General features: G+C 46.3%; 2 protein-coding genes across 7 annotated transcripts in view; one reads left to right on the top strand and one right to left on the bottom strand.

Moving 5' to 3' along the window:
* Nucleotides 1-851: 851 nt before the first annotated feature.
* FAM72A (family with sequence similarity 72 member A) lies at nucleotides 852-13,299 on the bottom strand. The gene is made up of 4 exons (XM_075529450.1): nucleotides 12,390-13,299; nucleotides 10,671-10,748; nucleotides 6,849-6,973; nucleotides 852-1,910 (listed from the first exon to the last, which is right to left on the bottom strand). Exons 1-4 carry the CDS (start codon nucleotides 12,539-12,541, stop codon nucleotides 1,819-1,821), a joined length of 447 nt encoding a protein of 148 aa, XP_075385565.1. The 5' UTR covers nucleotides 12,542-13,299; the 3' UTR covers nucleotides 852-1,818.
* Nucleotides 13,300-13,829: 530 nt separating this feature from the next.
* Nucleotides 13,830-21,207, top strand: part of SRGAP2 (SLIT-ROBO Rho GTPase activating protein 2) — a 272,060-nt gene continuing 264,682 nt past the window's right edge. For 3 of the 6 annotated variants that reach the window (XM_075529462.1, XM_075529489.1, XM_075529498.1), the window contains exons 1-2: nucleotides 13,999-14,152; nucleotides 15,921-16,531. In XM_075529462.1, coding sequence (XP_075385577.1) covers nucleotides 16,465-16,531 — 67 coding nt within the window. In that variant the 5' untranslated portion in view covers nucleotides 13,999-14,152; nucleotides 15,921-16,464. The other 3 variants (XM_075529477.1, XM_075529469.1, XM_075529484.1) reach the window with 3 other exon arrangements.

Genomic DNA, 21,207 nt, shown 5'->3' on the forward strand with positions numbered 1-21,207 from the left:
AACACCGCCCGGGCCTGCGCCAGCCTCACCACTGTTCCTGTGCCCGAGCCCTGTCATGCAGCCACTGTGTCCACCCACCTCGTCGAAGGCCTCCTTTTTCACTTAGGCCACTTTTACCCGAAGATCCAGTGAGAGATGGTTCAATCTTGAAGGCAGTCACATATAGCCTCATTTATTGTACAGAACAATGAGTTACCCAGCAGGTATCCTGGCTGCATAAAAGCATAGCTGATTTCATGTTCTGAGGTGCGCAGGCTCATTCCGGATAAAGGAGTAAAGCAGAAGCCTTGGGGTCAGGCAGTCAAGAATTTTTTATCTGGCCACACCTCTTACCAGGTGGGTGACTTCAGATCAGTTACTTCGCTCTAAGTCTCAGCTGTTTTATCGGTCAAAAATGGCACCAACTCCACATGGGTCTGTTGTGTGGAATGAGTGAGTTTAATATATATGGCACTTAGAATTCTGTCTGGCATATGGTAAACAAAAAAACCCACTGTCCTGGAGTTAATGCTGACTCACAGCAACCCTATAGAACGGGGTAGAACTGCCCCTGTGGGTTTCTGAGGCTACAACTCTTTAAGGAAGCAGAGAGCCCTGTGTCTCTCCACTGGAGCAGCTGGTGGTTTTGAACTGCTGACCTTGCTGTTAGCAGCCCAATTTGTGACCACTACGCCACCAGTGCTCCTCCAGGCACTTCATAAATACACAGCAATGATAACTCTTATGTCTATATTTTACTAGCTTTCCATTATTAGGTAAGGAAAATGGGTACAGTAAAAAGTTACAGGAAGACAGAGAACTTTTAGACCAAACTTTATTAATAAAACATAACTCGGTCTGCATCAGTATCATTATTGACAAAATGCCTAGAGTTGCCATATTAGGTAAGGAGATGTATTAATTTTAGCTGTACCAATAACCAGAACTCAACATCATCCTAGTTTTACAATTCCTGTGAGGTTCTGAATGCAGCTTCAAAACCAAACCAAAGCAAACCACAAAACTCTACCTCTTTCTAACAGAGCACGTAAACCACTTCTTTAATTGTTTTTCTATTTCAGGGATGAGACTGGGGCTACTCATCTAGAATGCTATTAACACAGAGAAGGTCCGTGGGAACAGGACAATTTAAAGACAGAGGTTTCATAGCACAATGTCTGGAACAGTTTTAGAAGGCTGTAAATAAATAATCTGGATACACAGAACATATTGCTAATTTTCTGACCTAACATTGTGCAGGAGGATTAAGAGGCTCTCTCGGTGCATTTGAAAGTTTCGATATAGTCTATTTGCTGATTCACCAAGATTTGCTCCATATATAAGGACTCACCAATATTACATGACAACAGTATCCACCAATATAACATGACTAACAGCCTGAGTTTTAAAACTCTCTTATTAATATTCGGTTCAGCTTGATCTACAGGGCTTGCTCGATGTGTGAGTGCTAGTGCTTCCTTATACAGGAATGTAAAATGAGCAGGAAGTTTCTGATATCAAGTTGTAAAGGAAAACACTCTCAGATTAAGAGGTAGCCAGTTGACATATAAAATAGTCTTCGATCTGAATTTCAGAACACACTTCAACGATGGACAAGGAGGGGAAGAAAAACACAGATGTAGAAGAAGACAACAATTACATTGGCTCAAATGAACAGAGGTAATAATTTGGAGACAGCAAATAAATAAATCAACCAATGTCCCATTTTTCTTTTAAAAAACATCCCTGGTAAATCCTTATGAGCAATTCTAAAGCTCATCCATCAAGATGTGCTTTAAAGGAGGAGAACTTTGACCCCCACGTGTTCCGTCACTCCCTTCATCTAATGCACTCTTCTGACATATCTAGCACATCTTCATCCGCAGTCTCTTCTATCTCCGGCAAGTTGCCCCACAGCAGGACATTTACACCTACAAATTACAAATAAATAAACCATAAAATGATCTAGTGCTGGCTACAGTTGCAACGCAGAACATGAGTACAAAATTGGTATTAAAACTCTTAGACTAAGCCATAGTTGTTAGCAATTAAGAAAAGCCATTAAAGAATTTATCACAACTACATTTATCTAATTATATCTAAGTTCATCTAGGACATTAAAACTCCTATAAATTATTTGAAGCAAAGACTTAAATTCTAAAATCTTAGAACCTCAAATGATTGGTCTATTTATTATCTCCTACTTTGTGGTATAATCTCTCTAGTGATAATTTTCTAGTATGTTTTCCTGCTCTTTAAAAATGGAGCTCTTATAGATCAAGTGCTTCTCGGGGAGGATGCAGGGCATGAACTGGAGTAAGTCTTCTCATTTCCTCAATAAACATGGAAGCAATCAAGTACATTTAAAAAAAATTAAAACAACCAAGGTTGGGAGAGGGTGGGAAGGAAAAAAGAGGATCTGATACTAAGGACTCAAATAGAAAGCAAATGTTTAGAAAATGATGATGGCAACATGTGTACAAATAGGCTTGATACAATTGATGTACAGAAGGTTATTAGAGCTTTACAAGCCCCTGATAAAATGATTAAAAACAACAACACGCAAGGGCTTATTTGAAATGGAGGCTGAGGGGGCCAGGTAGGGGTAGGCTATGGCCTAGAATAAAGGAAAACAGAGTTGTAAAATTCAGGATTCTGCCGTAGCCCTCTCTCATTGCCATGGGGTCGATGTTAGTTCATAGCGACCCTATAGGACAGGGGAGCACTCTGCTGTGGGCTTCCGAGGCTGTAACTCTTTATGGGGGTAGAAAGCCCCATCTTTCTCCCTCGAGTGGTTTGGAACCACTGATCTTGCAGTTAGCAGCCCCGTGCGTAATCGCGACACCTCTAGGTCTCCTCTATTACAGCAGTCAATAAAATAAACAAACAGCAATCTACACTCCTATCAAGGAAGGACATTTCGATTTCACAACGAAGAGCCCCCCAAAGACAAATAGCACCAAACCAAACATATAGTAGAGAGTGATGAGATGGCTTATGGCAGGCACACACAGAGACTATGCTACAGCTTGAAAGCACTAAATTGAAAATGGCCCCATTAGTAACTGACCTCAAGGAAAGCCAGTGATGTTCGATAAGGACAGCTGTCCGGTTGTCAGTGTGAGCATGGGGAAGGATGACTTAGCGACTCTGGCGACCCCTCCACACGCATTGAAGTAACAGTAACATGGTGGAATGGAGAAGTCAGGGTCTAGAGATGTGGTTCGAATCCAGTTTCTACCACTACTAGCATGAGGACAAGTCAAAATGCCTCACAATGAAGGTTCTAATTCATACACACGAGTTTATTTCAAACAAAACTTGTTTAAACATGTCTCTGTGATCAGTGGATGGTGGCATACAAGTTCAGTAGCACACTTGCCTTAGTCTCATCAGGGTGCCTTCGAAACAAAAGTGAAACCCAAACTTCTAGGGGATTCTGCCAGACCAGTTGAAGTGCAAGGCAGAGAGGTCAACTCAGGAGGCTACAGTGACCACTTTCTGGGCTCCCCAAGGGGTCATCTGGATAGATTCTCTCCAAGGACACAGGATGAATACGAAGGCTTCATATGAAGCACTTTTAAGAAAATGGAAAACTGCAATGGTCAGAAAAAGGCCAGGACAGTTACACTGAGGAGGAATTTTTCCCCCCATCAGAATACTCATTCTTCTAGAGCTGTTACATAAGAATGCTATTGGGAAACCTTGCCTCACCCGCCCTACTGCCCTCATCTTGTTTTTCTGTCACTTTTCTGTTCCCTGCACTCAAAGCACCATGACAGGGAGCGTAAAGGGAGCCCATGGGTGCGGTGCAAATGGGAGCGTGTGGAGTTCTTTGGAGATGGGTCAGCGCGGGAACAAAGACCTAGGTGCAGAATATGTTGAGAAACAACAGCGTCACACTGCTATATCTATGCTTAGCAGAGGTTTTGGTGATTTGTAGCAATACTTTTTTTACCCTGACTTGCCTTTCTGTATTATGGATGCTTTCACATAGACTGATAGTTTGTCTACATAGACTGATAGTTTGTATATTTACATGTTTTTTTCTACAAAATGATACTTATCAGACTGTGTGTATTGTTTCCAATTTGTTTTTATCACTCAGTATTTGGGTTTTGAGGTTTGCCTATGCTGATACAGGTAGTCCCGGCTCATTGAGCGCATTTCTTTTCCCTCCATGAAGTTTTCCTTAGTGAGTGGATACGAACACTTGGCCAAGATAACCATCCCTTATCCTTTCCTCTAACTGCCCAGTCTGAACAGACGCCCAGGGAGACATGTACAAAGATGTGCTCTGCTCCGTGTTCACACAGTGGAATTCGTTACCTGTCCCTTTCTGTTGAGTGAGATACTGGGATTTTAGCAGGCAGAGTTAGCAGCTATCTGATGTTTCTGAGGTTACAGAATTTTATTATATCATTTTCCATAAAGTTTTATGTATTTAGATGGGTTCAGACCTAAAACAAAAAAACCCACTTTTATCTAAGTCCTGTCCTGTCCCCCACTCCCTTGCTTGTTGTACTTCTGGTAATAGGTCATTGAAGAGTTGACAGACTAAAACCAAACCAAACCAGACTGCACTCAGTGCCATCGAGGTGGTGCCAATTCACAGGAACCCTGTGGAGCAGGGTAGAACTGTCCCTGTGGGTTTCCGAGACTGGAACGGCTCATGTCCTTCTCCTGAGGAGGAGCTGGCAGGTTCAAACTGCTGACCTGGCAGTTAGCAGCACAATGGGTAAGCGGGACAGGATAGTAAGAAATAATTAAGCCAAAATCTAGGAAAATGGGAACCCCGGAAGGTAAAGGTGGAGCCGAAGCCACTTTGCCCTTGAAGGCACTAGAGTGGAAATTTCCCACACATCACCTCAGAGAAAACTTCTGGAACACATGTCTAAAAGTGGAGGTTAGCCCAGAATACAAAGCTCACGGGGCCCTTTGCAGTCTAAACATGCTAGTTTTAGACAACTTGTGTCTGCATCCCTTTGATGTTGCGGACTCAGGTGCTGCAAGGGCAGTTCCAACGCTATCAGAAACTCTCCTTTATCTCGAAAAGCTACAGTCTTGCTTTACCCCACAGTATCAGGGTTACAAAGGAGACGTTTGATATTCTTGGAGTCAATATCCAGAGACATGAAGCAGCTCAGCACAATCAGTTCAAAGGACAAAAAATAAACGACAAGGAACACACGAGCGACAAGATTGGATCTGACAGAAGCAGCACCTTCCTTTTGGTGTTAGGAGGGGAGGAAGGAAGCCTTGCAGCCCATCTGTTTCACATGGATTAGCATCAGTGTGAATGGAAGCATGCTGGGCTTTTATCTCTGAAAAATTGACCAATATTCAAAAGTAGATACAAATGGAAAAATCCCCACCCTGTGTTTTGAATACTATACAGCAGGAAAAACAGCCTCAAAGCAGAAACTTCCCTTCATGCATCCTCTGAGCAAAGAAAATATGAAACTAAATTAGTAGAAGCTGCAATGCAATATGTGCTCGCTTAAACGACCTTCTTCCTGGCGGTGTCGTGGTTTCATGTTGGGCTGCGGTTCCCATGGTTGGGCGGCTGGAAACCACCAGCAGATCTGTGTGAGAGGCCTGGGCTTTCCATTGCTGTCGACAGGCACAGTCTCAGAAACGCACAGGGTCAGTATGAGTCAGCACTGACTCCATGGCAGGGAGTTTGTTTGCTGTGCTTTTAAACATACCAGTCTTAACTTAAGACCCCAAATGAGGGGGTGAGAGCCACAGTAGAATCCCAGGTGATAAGAAAAAAATAAAAAATCAGAGACCATAAACATTGGAGCATAATTGAAGGGTTTAAAGACCCTGACAACTTAGCACACAATTGTTGATCTTTCAGTCTGTGAAGGCAAACCATTCTTTAAAAAAAAAAAGGAAAATCCTTTAAGTTCCAGAAACAAGCAAAACATGCACCCAGGAGTCTGAGAGCGTTTGTGCCTTTGATAGTCAAGTTCTTTAAAGTCAACTTGGTGTGTTGTGTAAACAAGTAAACATTGCTGTTGTTGGGAGGCGCTGATTCATAGCAGCCTTAAATCCAACAGAACCATATACAGCCCGGTCCTGCATCATCCTCCCAGGCGTCCTGAGTGGAGCCCATTGGTGCAGCCACTGTGTCAACCCATCTTGTCGCCGGTCTTCCTCTTTGTCACTGTCTCTCTACGGGTCTCTCCTGATAGCATGTTCAGCGGATATATGCAAAGTTTTAAATATAGACAGTGAGAAACTGTGTCCTATGATGGGGCTCCAAGCAACACAAGGCACATCATGTAAATATCTTTTAAGGATTAGCAGTGTCCTTTCTTAAGAAAAAAATAATTAGTGTTAACATATGGTTGTTACATATTTCCCTTGGCTATAACTCTATAATAAATGATGAGCATAGGTGCTAAAATGCCAGCAACATCACGCAATGCAGAAACTACATAGTTCTCCTCCTCCGATGCCACCTCTCACCCCTGCCCAATCCTGCCCCTCTCACTGTCACACACCACACACACACACACACACACACACACACACACACACACACACACACAATGAAATTCTCTGGAGTGAGAATCTCTCTCAACATAGCAGTTTTAAACAATTAAGACAACTATGTAAAACAGACCAAGAATTCCAACCAAGTTTGAGCTCCTAAGTATAGTGATAAACCCAGATATGACAATTCTTTTTGGCTCACTGTCTTAAAAAGAGAATGTACGTGTAGGTGAGTAGGGGGCGAGGGGTGTCACTGAAGTTTTACTCTGATTGATCCCCGCCTGCTAGAAAGAGAGCACCCTGAACTTCTCCCAGGTATACCGCAGAGAAATGCTAGAGGGAAGTCTACACCCATCGGCCCTTACCTGTGGGGTCTAGTCTGTGCACACCATGCACTGCCTGACTGTGAAACATCCAGAAGTGTCCGTTGTTACAGGAGAGAAGGCAGGAACTACATGGAACAATCACGTGATAACCTACAATGTTCCCACTTAAAAAGAAAGTAAATGCCATTAGACACCATACAATACTTAGCCATATAAACATTTTTATATGCTAATGTCATTAGATCGTCCATATAATTTAGAACTTATTCTCTCCTAACGAGCTCTATAGCTGGGGTCTTTGGGATAAGAACTACTCTTCACGGTTTCAGTTTTACCATTAAATGCGGGGAAATAGCCTTTCAGTGAAAAAAATAAAAGTCATCTTCTTTTATGCATTTTCAGAAGCTAGGTTCTGGATGTCATTAGGTTGTGAATTGTTCTGGGAAGGACCCAACATGGATTTGCTGTGTGGACAAAGCCTAGATTTATAGGTAAAAGATTTTTGCTGTCCAGGCCACTGGCAAGTTGGGTTCTTATAATGGTCTCGGTCCATGTCAGCACCTAAAAACTGTTCCAACAGATGGACGAGTAGGAAGACGGCATGAGTCCCTGCAAACTTAACACAAGCTGGAGGCTCTAATTTTAGTCTCCGTGTTTTTGCAGAAATTCAGACAGCAAGCAAATCCAGGGCCTTCAGGGAAAGTTCCAAAAGTTTTTAGGCCTTCAGTATGATCCAATGGATTATAAGTTCTTCACTCTTTCATAGCTTCTTCTACTATCTGGTCCCATGTTAAACAGCACGAACATCCAGGGGACATTTTAATTCATGCTTTCACCTTCCTTTTTTTAATGACAACATAAAAGGTTTATACCTTGAGTTGTAAAAATTCTTATTATAGCTTGGTCCCACCCTATAAGCTGTGGGAGTCAGTCATTTTTGCGAAGCCCTAAACAATACTATGAAAGGTACCGGCCCACAGGAAATATGTTCTATAAGCCTAACTGGTTTGAAGGACAAATGACAATAGAAGTTGTTCTTGGATTGGGACTAACCATTATTTGTAAAGAACTATATTGCAAGACTGAATCATATGGCTTTCATGACAACCTACTTTCATTTTGTCATCCCCTTAAACATTCACGCAAATCATGTTTATTGAGCATCTACTACATGCCAGGCACTGTTCTCGGGGTTAGGGAAACAACAGCTACAAGAAACCCAAACCGAGTGCTGTTGGCTGCTCGGCCCTGTAGGCCAGCCCAGAACTGTGCCAGGGGCTTTCCAAGGCCGTCCAGCTTCATGGAAATAGACTGTATCATATTTCTGCCATGAAGCAGCTGGTGGGTTTGAGCACTCAATCTGGTGGATCGTGCACTCAAGTACTGCACCACATCTCCTTTGTGAGGGTAGAGCAGTGGACAAAACCAAACTCCAGCTCTCAGGGAGCGAACACTCCAGTGAGTGACACATTAGCTCATTTGGCTCCCTTTAATGGCTTCCCGTTGGCAGAAACCGAAATACAAATACAACACCCTACCAAGGTCTTGCTCTGCACTGCTTAAAACTGGCCACTGGCTAAACGTGGCTGCAAGAGCACTTGAAACGTCCGGTAGTTGAAACGGAGATGAACGAGCAGTGTAAGTGTACAAGATGCACCAGATCGCAAAGATGAACACATAGAATGTAAAAGATCCCATTAATAATATTCTTGTTAGTTACACCTTGAAATGATAATATTTGGGACTCTACAGGTATCCCCTTACTCCTTGAAATGTAGTTTCCTGCCACATCGGATTCCCGAAAGATTTAGACCAGCGCCTGTGTTTCCATTAACCGAGAGAAATCTGAGCGATTTTGCTGTTGTGGAAAAAGGAGAGAAACAAAACTAGCTTCCACGTTTGTTTTGCAGCCACCTGGTCAAGAGGCAGTGCACAGCGTGAGGGGAGGGGGCGGGGCCAGGCGCCTTTCACAGGAACAGCCCTGCATCAACCTGCCCTTAGCTTTGAACCTTGTCTGTGGGCAGGGCATGTTCGGGTCACTTTAGGTTTTGTGTGCTAACTTGGTGTGATTTCATAGGATGATTTTAGGGTCCGGAAATGCTCCAAACAATTCCCACATAAATGAATGGCACCTGTATCTTTGTTTTTCGTCATTTTGGTTAACGAATGGTTTCATAGGATTGTTCTTTTGGACAATGGAGGAAACCTGTTTGGGGCTAAATTAAAATGCAGGTGATTAAAATTCATTTTATTAGGTTTCTTTTTAAAAATGTGGCAAGTAGAGAGACTAGATTAGTAGTTTCTTGGGGTATGGCAGGGACGGTTGGGGGGAAATGGCAGTTAATAATGAGTACAAGAAGAAAATGTTCTAAAATTGTGGTGATTTTGAATGTTTAAAATGTTTAAAATATTGAACTGTGTATGAATTATGTGTCAATAAAACTGTTATGATGCTTTTAAGATATGGCTACAAGACAATTTTACATTACATTTACTGTGGACTGTATTGGAATTGCTCTTCAAGATTATCTGAGGGTCTCTTACTTCTCTGGCCTATGCATATGACTGCCTGCAGGCTGACAATGTCTCAGACACACTGGCCCTGTCTTCTGAACCCTTGGGTTCTTTGCATTTGCTTAGAATAAGGAACCCTGTGAGCATAATGGGTTACACTTTTGGGCTGCTAACCACAAGACCAGTAGTTCAAAACCACCAGCTGCTCTGAGGGAGAAACGCAAGGCTTTCTATTTTTGTAGAGTCACCATCTTAGAAACCCAAAGGGCAGTTCAACTTTTCCTACAGGGTTGCTATGAGTGGACTTGGACTTGAGTTGATGGCAGTGAGTTTGGAGTCGTTAGTGTTCCCAGAATATTCTATTTCTACCTTTCCCCATCCTTGGGCTCTCAACTCCACCCACTGTTTCTGCTTCGTGAGACGTCCCTGCCTAACCTTTATTATTTCCTGTAATGTATTATCATTTCCTTCAGAGCACTTCCCTTCAAATTAAATATCTAATTTATTTAAATATCTTATTGATCAATTGCCTTCTCACTAGAGTATCATGAGTGAAGGCTAGTGGCTTTGTCATTTACTGCTTTGTTTCCGGCTTCTATAATAGTGACTAGCATGTGGTAGGTAGTTGATATAAATGTATCATCAATGAGTATGATGAAATTAGGTAATTTTTAGCACCTAAGAAGTGTTTGATAACTTAAATTTAAATGTCTAGCATTATCATTTGTAATCTAAACCCTATTTAAGTGAAAACATTTAAACTTTTTGTCTTTTAAAAATGGAAATAATACACTCAGTTGATCTATCTCTCAAAGTATGATACCAAAATAAAGATAACACTAGTAGTTGGCATCTGTATTGGAATTTACAATTTATCAAGCCTTTTATCATTCATGAATCAGATGATCTTCAGAACAACTCTATGTGAGAATGCAGGAAATCAGGAAACAAGGGTTTAGAAGTTGAGAGGTTTAAGGTATATTAAGAATAATTAAAAAAAAATAATTTTATTTATTTATTTTTAAATAGAAGATATATAGGATAAAAGTAGGGCCAGGATTCAAACTTGATTTTCAGGCATGTAAACAGAATCTAAACTATACTGACTTGCTCCAAAAATTAAAGCAGGTATTTGTGAATCCACTTTGAAAAACTGTAAAATCATATATAAATGCCACGCATCAAAAGACTCTTTCTTTATAGCTTTAAGTAACAAATGGTTTTTTAATGGTTCATTGTATGGGTTATAACCAGTACTCGTTACAGCCCACTGAACCTTTCTCTGTGCCTTGGCGTCTACATTCATCTTCTAAACCCAGGACTGTCTGGAATACTGCCACACATTACCATTTTAAACACGCGATGTCCTTCAGCTTACATTTGCAGATGTCCGTGAAGTAGCATCTTCCAATGAAGTCCACTGCACTGGAGAGGAAAGAGTGGGGATATAACAAATATACTTTTGTGATTTAGCACCAAATTTTTTTATCTCCAAAGCTGAAAGAGACTCTAAAGTGGAAATGATAGCATATTTTATAGTCAGTTAATACTCTGAACTTACCATAAACATATGACAAGACTCCCATTTAAAAAATTTTGTGTTCATTGATTCACATTCCTTAGCACATCAATCCATCACCATAATAACCCCTACAAAGGAGAAGAGCCAACACAAAAGGCCCTATTCTGCTCTATTCTAGACTCTGCCTCTCACCCAGAGAAATTTACCCAAGTCTTTCTTATGACTGCCTTATTACCAAAATGATTATATAGGTGAAGGGGTTAATATTTTAAATTTTTATGTTTGTGTACTTATGCTACTGAAAAGGAAAACACTAGACAACAAGTTGTAGAACCTTGGCAACAGTAACTTCTATGATTGATTGCCTAGTGCCCTTTTCTAAAAATAAACACACACAGACTTAAAATATCAATCCAGGCACTTTTGCAATAAATAAGAACCTTTGGCTCTGCCATTAGATACAATTACATGTAAACTAATTCAGAAAAGACTTTAAAGGAAGGAGAGTTTACAGTTTTACCTGGGTATATTTTTGAATGTTTAAGCTTCAATCATTATAATGAAATTCATTTTAAGGCATGTAGCTACTAGCCTACATCCTCTGGTTCTGTGCCCAAAGTTTGGAGCACAGGCATATATTGGTAATTTAATGGCAAAGTTTCAATTTTGGAAGTCACATAGGGCATGTGAATGGTAACTATAGAAAGAAAAAAATACCATTAGAGAGCTTTTGAAAACAGTTAATCTTTCCAAACAAGAAGCACATTCTTAAGACCTCTACTTACCTGCCCCCCCAAATAAACAACAAACAGAAAATATACTGCCATCAAAATATATTTCAATTAATAGCATCAAGATAATAGCGTGGTAGCTCAAAATAAGTAGTTTTAAAAAATTAAATAAAGGTTATAAAAATAAATGGCTTAATAACCAAAATAGGCTTTAAGGTAGACAAGGATTATTTTGGGGCTACAGCACTATTCCATCCCATTAAAATCAGAGTTAAGCCTTTATCAGAAAGGGAGAAATATATTTGAGGAAAGAATATTGAGTGTGATGGACAATGGATCCGACTCAGTGTGCCAATAGTAAACAATGGTAGGAAACTAGGAATGTTTCTTAGCGCAAAATGTATTAGGTCAAAAGGAAAAAGATGCGCGCGCTCTCCTCTGCTATGGTACTGAAAATCTTGCCTGAATTTAGCTAGAGACTAGGTCATGTCCTTGGTCCAGTGAATTAAGATGGTGGGGGTGGTTGGGGAAGGGAGGGGGGGGCACAGCGCCAGGGATCCAATTTAAGAGATGCACGGTCACATGACTATAATTGAACTAGAACCATTACGTCAGGTTTGACCACTTTGGCTAAACCACAGACTTGGTCCAGACAGTCTGCCCACTTAGTGATACTCCAAGGGGCTCATCAGACGGTAGGGAGTGGCTGACACACCAAAATGATAACCTCCTTGTTGACTCTCAGAGGTCCAAGCCATCCACTTAGCCCCATGTAGTTAAAGGCTACAGTTGCCCGCCACTAGCAAGACTTACTTGGTAGGAGGGATGTCTGTAGAAAACAGGTCTATTTCAGTATCAGCCAGCAAAACCGCTTTCATTCCCCTAGAGCTGAGCACCTGTTTACAGAATATGCAGCACAGGATGGACACACACCGATCCTTGAAACTACAACTGCTGGTTGACATGGCGTCCTGGGCAGGATGAGATGTGGGGATTTTGAAAGCGAATGACCAGCACACCCCTTCCTAGATTAATTCACTCAAATCAGAAAATCAAGTTGTTAGGCCTCGAGGCTTTTTTTTTAAAGTCCGATATTGGGAAGGAAATAAGTTCTTTTCTTTTTTTGCTTCCCCTATGAGAAGGTTAAAAAAAAAACAAATATTGAGTAAGAAAATAGGAAGCAGCAGCAAATCTAGCTTTCCTTTCGAAGTCTCAGGGAAGAGAACTGAATCAGGTAGGAGGTAAATGTTGCAAGGTAGTTTTCCTATAAAGGGTCGGCTCTCTTTCCGCTCCTGCCCCCCTTCAGCAACCTTCCCAGGTAGTCTCTTTAATTTACAGCCTTGCCTCAGACAACGTCCCCTGTCCAGGCATGACGCCCCACTCTGGGATCGCGGGTTGAGCGTCCCTACCCACTTCTCTTCTTTCAGGATTCACAAATCTTTTCAGCTGTCCACCGGACGACCCCCGAGTCTCAGTTCTTTTTGCGTCTTTCGCTGTGGCGACCCTCCTCCGCAGCCCCGACCCCGGCCCCCGCCGCGTGCAAACTTTCTCACAGTTCCCTCGCGCCCTCCCTCGAGGACCCCCGCCGTCTCCTCAGATCTTTTCGGAGCGGGTGCTCGAGAGCGCCGAGGGGGCAGGGGAGCGGGCAGGGGTCGCTACAGGACTCAGTCCGGGCTGAAGTCTGTCAGCGAACACGCCGCTTTCTGGCCCCTCTTCCGCTTTCTCGGCGTTTCGGCCCCACTGTCAGTTTGAATTACCAACGCCGCGCACGGATTGGGAAAACTAGAATCCGCCCAGGGCCCGCATTGGAAGATTCTGGGAGGGGGCGGGCCTTCCCATGGCGAGATCTGATTGGTGTAGAAACTGTACGCCCCGCCCCAGTAACGGTGCCGAGATGAACTCCACTTTTTGGTTGGCCAAACCTGTCCCCTCCTCCAATCTCATTGGTCCACTCCGGGAGGTTTAGGCAAATCCCACTCCCGCCCCGGGGAAAGTGGCAAGGCACGCCCTTCGTCATCTTACTGGAAGACGTTCTACATTCCCTTCCAGTCTCTACTCTGCATTGGCTAAAATTCTCCGCAACGCTCCTCCTCCCTCCCCCGATCCTATTGGTCATTGGCTTCTCTCAGGAGTTTGTGCTTGGTTCTCGGTTTCATCTTAACCCCACCCACCAGTTCTACTTTTGTTGGTGGAGTGTGCGGTCCAGTTGATTCCGACTCAAGGCGACCCTTTCTTACTTTGGGTTCGGACAACCCTGGGAGGAGCATAGCCTGTGACCCCGCCTCCATAATGCTAGCCACACCTCCAAGTTTCGCTAGCCCCGCCTCCTCACTACAGGCCTCTCGGGATCCGCCACTCTTATTGGCTACAGGCCCCATCGGTCGATAGGAAGCAGGCGGTGATTGGTAAGGGGGTGGGTTCTGCTTCCCGGCGGGGTCCTGCGGAGTTGGCGGAGGCTCCTCTAGGGACTAGGGGACCGAACTGCGTAGAAGCGGGTAGCGGGGAAGAGAGGGGAGGAGAGCTCTGAGGGGAAAGCCGAGCCGGCGGGGGCCTGGAACCCGTCGCATCAGAGCCAGGTAAAGGCTCCTTCCCCTCTGTCCTTTCTTCTCGGCCGCAGGGCTGAAGCGCTCACTGAACATACCCGGGTTGGGGCGGGAAGGAGAGGGCGCGGAAGCTGCCTGCTGCAGCACTTTAGGGGTCCCGACCGGAACCCCTCAGGCCCCCTCCCCTCCGGACCCTCTCCAAAATTTCCGGTACAGCCCATAATCTTTCTCAGGACTGCCCGTCTCTCACCCTTTGCTGCACGGCCTGGGACTGTGCCCTGGCTCACATACCGCAGCGCAGCCCGCACCCTGCTCCTCCCCAATTCCTTTGGACACCGACAACCTTAGTCCACCTTCGGGAACCGTCGCTGGCATCACCCGTAACCACCAGCTTTCTCCTTTCCCGGTCTCTAAGCCGTGGCGGACGGTGCGAGTAACCAACAGTCCAGAACCCAGAGGGAGGGAAGGGTTTTCCCACACTGCTTCCGGGATTCTTCCCATCGCAACCCCGGGGCCCCTTTCGGAGTAGCCCTCTTCACCCACTGCCATCACCAAGACCATTCTAGGTCCCCAAGCTCGCCAACATCCTTGAGCTTCACGTGACGTCGCGGTCCACGGTAGCCTTGCCCCCCCGCCCCCGGTAACCCTCCCTTTGCCTTTTCCCGCCTTCAAAGCGTGTGCAGATGCTTCAGTTATTCCTGGGCTCCCGTCCAACCTCAAGACCCCACCTCGCACCCCCCTTCTTCCCGTTTCCTGCCCGCTTGAACTACGCCGCCTCTCTCCTTCGCTGCGGCCCTTCCTCCACCGCGGGAAGAGGCTCACTTCCCGCGGCTGGAGGAAGGCATAAGCCTCTTCCTCTCGGAGGAGAAGGAACGGGGCCAGGGGAAGGCAGGGTCGCCGCTGCGGCACGCGGGTGAGCGAGACGCCCTGGCTCTGCGCTGCTGCCTCCCAGGCCTTCGCTGGAGCGAGATATCGGGAACGTCTTGGGGTCAGGAATCGGGACTGTGGCCCCGCTGGCACCCCCAAGCCTAGAATTGGGTGCGGTATCCAAGATGTCAGGGCTTGGGTGGCAAAAAATATTTAGGGAGTGGCATTTAGATTCACTCTCTTCCCTAGCTGGAGCAGAAGACGGCTGCCTTCCGCACCGCCACCCCCTCCCCCCCTAGGTTTTCCCGGCTCCGACCCCCGCCTTTAACCCGTTTCCTGCTTCTGCCGAGCACATTGTTTTCCTGGATGTATCCCGTGCCGAGCAGGCTTTTTCCTGCAGATCTTCTCGTACCCCTCCACCCTGTCGCCCCCCCCCCTTTTGCTGCCAAGAGAAGCTAGTAACCAAAAACAAGACTGGGAGGAGGGGCGAGAGGGGGAGAAAAGTTGTGCCCCGTGGCTCGTCCCACCCGGGCTTTGATCCCCACCCCTTTGATGTCGGGGGAGGTGCCCTAGTCGGGGGTCAGGGACCCCGTCGGATGCAGGGCTGGGAGGCCCCCTTGGGACTGGCCACTGCCCAGCGCTGGCGGGGTTCTGGAGGCCAGGCGGCCGCCTAAGTGCCGCAGTCACTGTAGGGAGCCCCGCGTACTCGCCGCAGTCCCCGCCTGGAGCCCTCACGGGCGGCTGCTCCAAAGTGTTTTTAGCCTTAAAATCCAGAGGGAGCTTCCTTCCTCCCTTCCTCGCAGCACTGGGTTCTGAGGACCGGGCTGGGTTTGAATGGGCTATACGAACGACGTCCCCCACCCCACCCCCGCCGCGATTAGGATCTGAGCTCTGGCTGATCGCGCCCCCCCGCCCCCCTTTCCTGCATTCACAGGCAAGTGAACCGGAGCAAACGACTTCCGATCCAGTCCTCGCTGCTGCGGCGGCTCCCGTTTGGGATTTGATTTGCTGCATCTTCGAGACCTTACAACAAAAAACCGCGAAGCACGCCCAGCCCACTCCCGGCGCCCCGATACGCACCCACTCCCTCTCGGGGACACAGCTGGGCGCGTCCACACCCCCGCACCCCCACACCATGCTGTCGTGCGGAAGGACTTCCACTCCCTGCCTGTGTCGTTGATGTCAGACCCCAGGCCAGCCTCCGGGCGCTGCAGTTGTCCCGGCTAACGCTGAGGCTGCGGCTCCGGCTCTAGCACAGGAACCGCCGCTCTCGGCCCCAGAGCCCACCGCCTGCATGTGCCTGCATTAACCGCCTGCCTGCTCAGCCCGCAGCCCGCGCTTGCCGGAGCGCTGGAGACCACCGCGGGGGCCCCTTCTGCCTTTGGGAGAAGTGGTCTTGGAGGTATTGATTTCGGCGGTTGGCTTTTCCCCGTGGATCTATCAATTCAAGATTCGAATTTGGAAGAAAAAAGGAAAACATGACGTCTCCAGCCAAATTCAAAAAAGATAAGGAGATCGTAGCAGAGTACGATACTCAGGTCAAAGGTAAGAGCTTCGAAAAATAACAGCATAATGCTTATGCCGTGTGGACCCATGAGGCGTGCCTTTCCACCTTCCTTTGCGGGTGTTCATTTCTGTGGGTGGAGCAGGTGAGGAGAGGCTGACCCCAGAGGTGGTTTTATAGGTGGGTCTGACTCACCCTGCTAGTGCCAGGTGGCACAGGAGATGGGAGGGGATTTACAGGGTGGGCTTCAGGTTTGCCCCTGTGTAGGGCTGTCTTGGCCCTCGTTTGAGGGGCAGCAGCTCTTTCCCCAAGGTTGGAAGGGGTGGGGGGAGGGGCTGGAGATCCATTGGTAAAGAATGGCCGCAGTTAGCCTCTGGATAACAGCCTTAGGTTTCCTGGAAGGAGGCCTGAAATCGGACAGGTGTTTAGGATTGTATTTCAGAGATTGAAGAGAAGACTTTGAAAGCTGACAAGGGGTAGGAGGGGCTTTTAAAAAAAACCAAAACAAAACCCTGGTGCAATCCTTGTTTGAAAATAGGAGATTCATTATGGTAGCAGATACAAGTTCATAGCCCCCTTGGGTGCACCTTCTGTCAGTCCAGTCCCTGGTTGCCCAGCAAGCAACCAGGTATCAGAAAACCCTAACAAAAATAAGGTTGCTATCCACACCCTGGACCCCACCCTCACCCACATCTGAACAGAGTTGATATGTTAAGGTTGTCAGGTGGTGTTGATTCTGGAAGATGGGCAGACAAGATTGTTTAACCCTTTGGTGTTGTCCCCCACTGCTCCAGAATACATGCTTTGAATGCCCTATCTGCTTTGCTGCAAAAAATGGGAAAGATAAAGCACAAGGTGCACCTGGAGAAACCAGGTGATCTATGTCTATGTTTGGTTGCTGGGTAGACTTGGCTTGGAAACCCAGAGCCCAGTCCCAAGGAGCCTTTGCATGCCCAGCAGTTCCCCTAGGAGAGGACCTCCTGCTTGTTTAAGGACCCCAGCATGCAAGTATGCAAGGCACTGCCCCTTCCTGACCAGGCACTGCAAAGAGCCATGTGGCATCAGTCCATTGAGACTTCTGCTAGGGAATGGGAGAGGTGGGTGGCCTTGACTGTTACACCACATGGTTGGAGCTCTTGGTTTTCCTTTGTTTCAGAGGACAGAGGGAGGGGCCCCTGCTTTTCCTGCACCAATGCAAGGAGACCCTTTTCTATCTTAGAGGACTTGGGAAGGCTCTATCTAGTCTCCCCTCTGAAGATTGCCTGGTGTGTGTGGGGGGGGCAGGGGGGGAGAGGGCTAGGCTTTGAAATGGGCAGTTGGAAGGTAGTTTAAAGTCCCCCTTGTGCCTGCAGGAATAAAAAAAAAAAATCAGCCTGGTCAATGCTGAAGGTGCCCTGAGGGACCTTCTGTCCACTTGACTGCAAATATTGGTGGGTTTATTGCAGAGATGGGGAGTTGACTGATGGATTGCTTCAGTTGAGCTGGGAGTGGGAGAGGTGTGGTTGTGAGTTATAATTGAGGTCTTGGCCTCTTGTGGCTGTTCCTAATCGGTGGCTGTTTTTGTAAACAATAGGCCACTGGCCTCCCATGTCCGGTCCAGATGCACTGCATTCTGCTCCTGGAATCCCCCTTGCAGGGTTAACCAGATATGTCATTCACTCTTACATCCTTATTTTAACTATTGCCATAGGGAACAGTAAGAACTTTGACTGTTCCGAGGCTTCTCTCCGGCAGCATGCCATTTGACTAAGGTGCAAAGTGATTTGACATATTTATTTATTTATTTGGGGGAGAAGGTTCAGGGCTGAAAGGCGTTAATAGGCCTGGATCAGCTGATGCCTATTGGCAAAGGATTTCTCACGAGTGTCTCACCATTAAACACCTTGTATATTTACAAACATTGCTCATTGAGATGATGTAATGCAGCAAGTTATTGAGGATATCTTTTCAACCTTGCTACTAAAAATCCACCCCCCACCCCACTTCCCCAACTTGCCACTATTTAGGATTGTTGGATTTTATAGGTGGCTGGGCATGACATGACATCTTTCTTGGAGAAGGTGCCTGATATAAATGCTTATGAAATGGATTTGAATAGTCTAATCCCCCCTTTTACAGTTGAGGGAGAGTACAGAGAAATTAAGAGATTTGTTCAAGGTCACACAGCTAGGTTGGTGGGGAATTTGCAATGAGAAGCAGGTTTACCCTCCTGATTCTCAGTTCTATGTCTTTACTAGGAAAAAAAAATGCTTTACCTGGAGGAGGGGGTGCATGGGGGAGGGGTGCAGAGCAAGAAAAAGCCCTTGAGAAGCTAGCATCGGTCAATCAATAAATATTAGTAATACTTATTAATTACATTTTGAGTACTCATTGTGGTCCCAGGTTCTGTATGTAGTTTGTTTGATCCTCAGGCCACCCCAGGAGGTGTGGGCATTGCTGTCACCCTCTGTCACACAAGAAAACTGGGGCTTACAAAGGATCAGAAACCCTCCCCAAGGTCACCCAGCTAAACTATGCAGCTTGATTCCAGCAGCAGTTGAGTGCCTATGTGTGTGTCCGGGACTTGGCAATGATAGCAGGGAACGAACCACGTCCCCACCCTCATGTTGCTCCCATTCTAGAGCCGGTTCTAGAATTTGAGTTCTACTAAGAAGAGTTCAGACAGGGACCTGGGTTCTCGGTTGGCTCTGCCCCTTATTGTCTGGCTGGAAGTCAGTCCTTGGCCAGCATGCTATTATGGGTTTTAGCTTCTGGCGTGCTATGTAGGACTCATGGCGTTGCTAGCCTTACCTTCCAGGTGCCAAGGTGAGAACTCCTGTGACAGCAAGGCTGCGTGTTCTGATGTTCAAAGTGCAGATCCGATCCAGGTTTAAGTCTGGTATCACAGCATTAACCTTCTCTGCCACCTCAGGCTGGGGAGATGAAGCTCTGTTTCCCAACTTGGGAAACTAAACAAAAGGATAGCTGTTTTCTTAGGAGGTTGTGCAGGTTTGATGAAGTTGTACCCATCCATCGTGTGGCACAGTGTTAGGTCGGTTGTTGACTCATCGGTTTGCTGAGTCTTCTTTCTGGCCCAGTTGGGCCGACCTCAAAGGTTGTATTACATACTCACTACAAAGCCCCTCTCCCATACACATACTCTTACAAGACAGCGAACACGTCTAGGAATGGCACTTGAGTTTCAGTGGTAAGTCCTGCCAGCAGTAGCAAAGGGTCCCATGGGTCTGTCACTGACACCCTCTGGGCCTCCGTTTCCCCTTCTGTAAAATGAACAGGGGACTCACCCTTTGCACAGGCGATTCCTCGACTGTGGTCATTCTAGTCGCACAGCTTCTGGTCCTGCCTGGGTCCTGCTTTTCGGTTAGAATGGTTTGAATAGAAAAGAACCCAACCCACTGCCATCAGTTCAATTCCGACTCTTAGCAACCCCCTCGCTACAGGGTTCTCCTGACTGAATCTTTAGGGAAGCAGCCAGCCTCCTCTTTCTCCCAAGGAGCAGTTGGTGGATTTGAACCCCCAATCTTATGGTTAGCATCGCAGTGTTTAACCCACATTGCTCTTAGGCTCCTCTGGTTTGAATTGACTCCAGATGGGCTTAGTAGAATCCACTCATGCCTGTGGCTTTTGCTTTCTCCAAAACCACCCACTTGCCTGTGCCTGCAGGCCTTGTGAGGTGGCAACCCCAGCCCCTACCCCAGCGTGGTTTTGTGCCGGGCCAGCCTTCTTAAACCCATCCTTGTTTCTGGTTTGTGGGTGTTCAGATTCCTCAGAAAGTTCATGCCTCTCAATGTCAGACATGGGAGCAATAATAATCTTAGTGTTTTTGCATAGCTTTATCCAATTTACAAAGTGCTTTCATGTACATTAATCTCTGGAAACTCATGACAGCCTGGGCTAGCTAGATTCATGCTCATCATCTGAGGCCTTTTTGGCTTCTATCACTGGCATGTTTTGCTGGGATCCAAGCACTGAAGTGGTGGTGAAGTTTGGGACAAGGTTACCTGGGATGCTAATCTAGGTGGTATCTGCGTACAGTTCCAGCAGTTGCCCTTTCTTTTTAAGTCTGTCTCCCTGTCATTTATCCTCCCCTGACCTTGAGTTTTGACTGCAAGCCTCAGACAGACAGTAAATGCAAAGGTTCCAGGCGGCACAGAAATGGTGGCACTTTGTGCTAAGCAGTTCCAGTTCCTTTCTGGAGAACTTCAGGGGTCACCAGACCGTCTCATCATCATTGCCCTCGTCTTCTTCTTCTTGTATTTTTTATTTTTTAATGTTTTAGGAGAACATTGTGTTGGCACCACAGAGCCGGGAAGTGAAATTTCGTAATATCCATCTGGGGCTTTTTGACAGAAAAATCGCAGGTCTTTGCTTTGAACTGTTTAACTCTTTCAAGACCCTTTGGAGGTGAAGTTGAAAACTCCAGTGTCTGTCTGTAGGTCTCTCTCTCATGCTCCCGCATTTGGGAATGCTGACTGCTGATATTTAAACAGGCTTATTCCCCTGGGAGGGCTGAGTGCTTCTTCACACATGCCAACAAAGGTCTTCTCCGAAGCATCTTTCCTCCCAGCCCCCACTCCCCAAGGGAGCTTTAACCATAATCAGTTTGTGAAAAGCTGCAGTAAAACATCTCCTTGGAATCCCCAAGCAGATGCTATCATCTTCCCGGGAGATGATTGAAGGCTCCTCGCCCCTTGCTCGGGGAAAAGAACTTCCTGGC

This window comes from Tenrec ecaudatus, chromosome 1, assembly GCF_050624435.1.
Source record: "Tenrec ecaudatus isolate mTenEca1 chromosome 1, mTenEca1.hap1, whole genome shotgun sequence".
In the NCBI taxonomy this organism is placed as follows: domain Eukaryota; kingdom Metazoa; phylum Chordata; class Mammalia; order Afrosoricida; family Tenrecidae; genus Tenrec; species Tenrec ecaudatus.

Bases quoted from the DNA above. Each gene is read 5' to 3' on its own strand.
- FAM72A (XM_075529450.1), bottom strand. From the start codon at position 12,541: ATGTCAACCAGCAGTTGTAGTTTCAAGGATCGGTGTGTGTCCATCCTG. The intron at 10,749-12,389 runs GTAAGTCTTGCT...TTTCCTCTCCAG, and splicing joins ACAGACATCCCTCCTACCAA to TGCAGTGGACTTCATTGGAA. The intron at 1,911-6,848 runs GTAAGGGCCGAT...TGTAATTTGTAG, and splicing joins GCACAGACTAGACCCCACAG to GTGTAAATGTCCTGCTGTGG.